This window comes from Mangifera indica, unplaced genomic scaffold, assembly GCF_011075055.1.
Source record: "Mangifera indica cultivar Alphonso unplaced genomic scaffold, CATAS_Mindica_2.1 Un_0085, whole genome shotgun sequence".
NCBI classification, from domain to species: Eukaryota; Viridiplantae; Streptophyta; class Magnoliopsida; order Sapindales; family Anacardiaceae; genus Mangifera; species Mangifera indica.
In genome coordinates this window covers 105416-110824 of record NW_025401177.1, presented here as the reverse complement: position 1 = coordinate 110824, position 5409 = coordinate 105416, and the positions used below count along the sequence as shown (strand labels likewise).

General features: G+C 39.5%; 1 protein-coding gene across 2 annotated transcripts; it reads left to right on the top strand.

The window, feature by feature from the left end:
• Positions 1–1360: 1360 nt before the first annotated feature.
• LOC123207517 (probable beta-D-xylosidase 2) lies at positions 1361–5086 on the top strand. 2 transcript variants are annotated; one of them, XM_044625014.1, is made up of 7 exons: positions 1361–1944; positions 2484–2762; positions 2849–3018; positions 3093–3190; positions 3326–3676; positions 3750–4163; positions 4243–5086. In XM_044625014.1, exons 1-7 carry the CDS (start codon positions 1537–1539, stop codon positions 4842–4844), a joined length of 2322 nt encoding a protein of 773 aa, XP_044480949.1. In that variant the 5' UTR covers positions 1361–1536; the 3' UTR covers positions 4845–5086. The 2 variants fall into 2 exon arrangements, with proteins under 2 accessions (XP_044480949.1, XP_044480950.1); XM_044625015.1 differs by having other exon boundaries at positions 1808–1944; positions 2086–2762.
• The last annotated feature ends 323 nt before the right edge of the window (positions 5087–5409 follow it).

The following is a 5409-nucleotide window of genomic DNA, read 5'->3' as shown; positions in this document are numbered from 1 at the left end:
AAGGCTTTTCCACGCAAGTGGTCAACTTCGTTTATTTTCTTTTCCTATCACCATATATAAATGGTAATTTTGGCCCAATATTTAGGTTTCAATCCTCTCTAACCTTAATGGGAAAAAATTTCTCAATAAAAACAGGAAAAAAATGGGCATGGAGATTAAAAAAAAACTCTATAACCAATTACGAGGATATATGAATCTTCTCCTCGCCCCACCTTATCTCCATCTTTTTTATTAATATATTTATATATTTATTTAAAAATATAAGCATATATTTATAATTTTAGATTATTTATATATTTTTAAATTTATTTAAGTATTTGTTATGTATATTAAAGTAGTTAATATATTATATTTGTGATATTTAAAATAGTAGATTGATTTTAATTTTACTTAATTTTGTTATTTAATATTTATATTGTGTTTAGATAATACAAAGAAGAGATTTTTTCTTACAGAAATGAGAAGAAAATTTTTTTTCATAGGAATGAAAAAGAGATTTTTTTTAATGAAAAAAGGGTGAAAAATCATTTTTATCTTCATAACAGAGACAAGTTAGAGATGAGGAGTAATATCTACTATGAAAAACGGAGATGGGAATTGAGATCCCCTCCCCATTGTCATCCCTCTCACAATGCATCAACTTGCATACACAAATCGGAATTCCAATTACCCATGAAACAATTGAAAAAATTGCACGTTATATTATTTTCACCTGTAGTTTCTGATCCCCAATAATTATTTGACCTACCAATGACAGAGCTTACTCCAGCATGGACACTAAATCCTAAATCCCAAAATAAGGGCACGTTCAATTGAAGGAATGGTGTTTTCCTAAATCCGCTCAAATTAAGGGCTTTTGCCATATACAATGTAGATGATGTTTTGATAAAGACGAGACAACAGAAAGAGGATTAGAATCAATGCTATCATTTCACCGCCCAGTTTGGGTAAGATGAGGTGATGAGCTTCTGGCTTCTGACTGACTTCTCTTTTAAGGGAAGCCTACGTACAACTCAATGGTAATCTTCTTAAATTTTCAACTCACATCCCCATTTGCAGGCCCCATGCTTTCTTTCTTAATCAGGTCGTTACGAGACCACAAGCCATGTGGTTCTTCTAATAAAGTCAGTCATCTCATTTCAACTTTATTGTTATGCTTTCCAGGCTTGAAAAGATATTTCCAATGAGAAGAGATCCGAAGAATTTTAATTACTGGCGGTGTAAGTCAATTAGATGATCTAACCCACCTGATTACGCTTATAATGTCTCATTGTGGGACCTGTTGTTTACCCAACTGTCCATACATACATTTAAGCACTGCCGTGCTGTACAACTTTTATTATTGATATACCCTTCGAAGTTCAAAAAGGTAGCGTCTGGTTAGTTTAGTTCTTATGAATAATATAATCGGTTAATTGCCACCCAACTAACATCACCAGTCAGTGCCATTCTGGTTCGCACTTCACCTATATATACTCTACATTGCATATTCAAAAAGCAACACTAGCCAAGCTTATTCTTTACACAAATCAAAAAATGCCTCATAGAACCACTATCGCTTCATCTTTCTTTCTGCTGTTTCTCATGGGTCTTCTTCTGGGTGTTTCCAGTTTAGCCCGGGAACCATTTGCTTGCGACCCAAAAGTTGCAATGACGAAAACTTTGCCGTTTTGTCAGGTATCTTTACCAATACAGGAAAGAGTGAAGGACCTCATTGGAAGGCTGAGTCTGAAGGAGAAGTTTGGGCTGCTTGTGAACAATGCAGGAGCAGTTCCACGCCTTGGAATCAAAGGATATGAATGGTGGTCTGAGGCTCTTCACGGGGTTTCCAATGTGGGTCCGGGAACCAAGTTTGGTGGGGACTTTCCTGGGGCCACTAGCTTCCCACAAGTCATCACAACCGCTGCTTCTTTCAATGCATCATTGTGGGAAGCAATCGGACGGGTAAAATCTTAAATCTTTCTTAATTAAAATTAAGCTCTATACTTCTTGCATGACGATGAAGTCAACCGTTGAAGAACTCTTTTTTGTTATATTCTCTCCTCTTCTTTACTCCATATAACATGAAAAATCTTAATCCTGCAGGAGCCTTCCCCAGCAAGCCAATAGGCCCAGCACTAAAATAAATCATATTATATATCACAACTTGCATTTGTGGCCCACAATCCGTACAATAGAGGGATTCGTTTTATTTGTGGATAATGGCAGAGATTAGCCGCATGATTGTGGTTAATACCATTTTATGCATATTTAATGACCACAAAAATGAAAACATATTGCAGGCTAAATGATCTGTTATGAGCAACAAAAATTCTTTATGCCTGCAAGCGTAATGCAATGATGAGTTTCATAAGCACGGATCAAAAGTGTTTATCTGCTTTTAATTGCTTCTACTTTAGACTGATAGGGCAATCCAAGATTAAAAAAAGTGAAAATATATTAACTTGTTCGAGATTTATTATTAATAATAGTGGTGTTCACAGGTTGTGTCAGATGAAGCAAGAGCAATGTACAATGGTGGCATTGCTGGACTTACTTATTGGAGCCCAAACGTGAACATTTTTAGAGACCCAAGATGGGGCCGCGGGCAGGAGACACCCGGTGAGGATCCTGTGGTAGCCGGTAATTATGCTGTTAGCTACGTTAGGGGGTTACAGGGTAACGACGGTGAGCGGCTGAAGGTAGCTGCTTCTTGTAAGCACTTCACAGCCTATGATCTCGATAACTGGAATGGCGTAGACAGATTCCACTTCAACGCTAAGGTTGGTAAACTACGGATGCATATTTTTGTCAAGGGCAATTACATTTAAAAGCTGACATCAGATTGTGCTTTTACACTTGTGGGCAGGTAAGCAAGCAGGACATGGAGGACACATTCGATGTGCCATTCAGAATGTGCGTGAAAGATGGTAACGTAGCCAGTGTTATGTGTTCATACAATCAGGTTAATGGTATACCCACCTGCGCTGATCCTAAAATACTCAAGAACACCATACGCGGCCAATGGCGCCTCAACGGGTAATTAATATTGCAACTTTTATCTTTCTGATTTCACACTTTATATTCATGATCTTCCTATTGGTGGCCGTCAGGTATATTGTTTCAGACTGTGACTCTGTTGGGGTATACTACGACACTCAACATTATACATCAACGCCTGAAGAAGCAGCTGCTCTTGCCATTAAAGCAGGTTAATCCCTTTTTCAACACAAACTATTAGCCTTCCCGCATCGGCACATTGTCAGTTAGAATGTAAACCAACTTTAAGAACTTAATTTTGTATATATAGAGGCAGACGGTAAGTAAACATTGCAGAGTTTTGCAGGTTTGGATTTGAACTGTGGACCTTTCTTAGGAGTTCACACAGAGAATGCGGTGCAGAGAGGGTTGGTGAGTCAGGCGGACGTTAATAACGCATTAATGAACACAATTACCATACAAATGAGGCTTGGCATGTTTGATGGAGAGCCATCTGCACAACCATATGGGAATTTAGGTCCCAAAGATGTGTGCACCCAGGCTCACCAAGAGCTTGCACTCGAAGCTGCCAGACAAGGCATTGTTCTTCTTAAAAACCATGGCCCTTCATTGCCTTTATCCCATCCCCGTCACCGCACTATTGCTGTCATTGGTCCTAATTCTGATGTCACTGTTACTATGATTGGTAACTATGCTGGTAAGTCAAGGAAGGATGGTAGTTTATTGTTGTTATTTTTTTCAAGAAGCCTTATGTTTTTGTTCACCACCAGGAGTGGCATGTGGATACACAACTCCCTTGCAAGGAATAGGGAGATATGCCAAGACAATTCATCAACAAGGTTGCAAGAATGTAGCATGCGCCGATGATCAGTCATTTGCGGCAGCTATTGACACTAGCCGTCAAGCGGATGCAACGGTTCTTGTGATGGGGCTTGATCAGTCCATTGAAGCAGAACAAAGAGACAGGACTGGGTTGCTTTTACCGGGACGCCAACAAGAGCTTGTGTCTAGAGTTGCTCAAGCCTCTAGGGGCCCGACTATTTTGGTCTTAATGTCTGGTGGACCTATTGATGTATCGTTTGCCAAAACTGATCCACGAATTGTAGCCATTCTATGGGCTGGGTACCCCGGCCAAGCTGGAGGCACGGCCATTGCTGATGTCTTGTTCGGAACGACCAATCCTGGTTTGCTCTAGTCTAAAAATCTCCAGTTTCATGTGTATTTCTTGCTTATTTTCATTCTCATATTGTTAATGCAATGCAGGAGGAAAGCTGCCAATGACATGGTACCCACAGGAGTATATTAAAAATCTGCCAATGACAAACATGGCCATGCGATCCAGCCCATCAAAAAGCTACCCTGGAAGAACCTACAGATTTTACAAAGGTCCAGTTGTGTACCCATTCGGTCATGGAATCAGTTACACAAACTTTGTACACACTGTAGCCAGTGCACCCACCGTGGTGGCTGTCCCCCTACGCGGGCGCCTGCGCTTTGGGAACGTAACTGTTTCTGGCAAGGCAATCAGAGTTACACATGCAAAATGTAAGGGGCTCTCATTAGGCATTCAGGTGGATGTGAAAAACATTGGTTCCAAGGATGGTTCTAACACATTGCTAGTATACTCCACACCACCAGCAGGGCATTGGGCGCCACACAAACAATTGGTGGCCTTTGAGAAAGTGCATGTTGCTGCTGGAACTCAACAACGAGTTGGAATTAATATACATGTATGCAAATTTTTAAGTGTTGTGGATCGGTCTGGAATTCGAAGAATTCCAATGGGTGAATACAGTATTCATATTGCCGATACAAAGCATTCCGTGTCACTTCAAGCAGCTCCTTTAGGGGTGATAAAATCTTGAGTTCTTCCTACCAATTTCATGGGCAAATATAGTCTCAAGTTAAGGATCGATAAGAATGACTATAATTATTTTTTTACTATTGATAATTTGAGTTCCAGTTATACATTGATGATTGTTGTAACTAGTGAGTCCATTGAGAAGCAGAATGGGAAAATCAAGATAGAGCTGAAGCTTGTATAGGAGAAAAGGTCTCTGTTTCTGTTTGTTTGCCTTCATTATTGGTGAAAGACACCTTGCTAATATGTCCTTTTTTATAGTCTAAAGGAGATACCGAAGAGTCAAAGAAATCATGGGTCTGAGGACACCAAATGTTTAAAGAAATGCGTCAGTAGTGTCGATGAAAACGATGGATGTTTATATTAATTTACGTAATCGACATCTAAACTAAGGCAGTAGTCAAATTGCAGGTATAAGCTATGTGGCTGTCAAACGATGATCATCCATGTTGCAAACTTGTAACTCAAGGTTGAATTGAAACATAAAAGAAGACCCGGTTGCGTATAACCCAAAACTAACTGGGCCCTAGATTGTTAAACTAGGATTTGTTTTAGAACTTTCCATGGTT

Bases quoted from the DNA above. Each gene is read 5' to 3' on its own strand.
- LOC123207517 (XM_044625014.1), top strand. From the start codon at position 1,537: ATGCCTCATAGAACCACTATCGCTTCATCTTTCTTTCTGCTGTTTCTC. The intron at 3,191-3,325 runs GTTAATCCCTTT...AGAGTTTTGCAG, and splicing joins TGCTCTTGCCATTAAAGCAG to GTTTGGATTTGAACTGTGGA. The intron at 4,164-4,242 runs GTTTGCTCTAGT...AATGCAATGCAG, and splicing joins GTTCGGAACGACCAATCCTG to GAGGAAAGCTGCCAATGACA.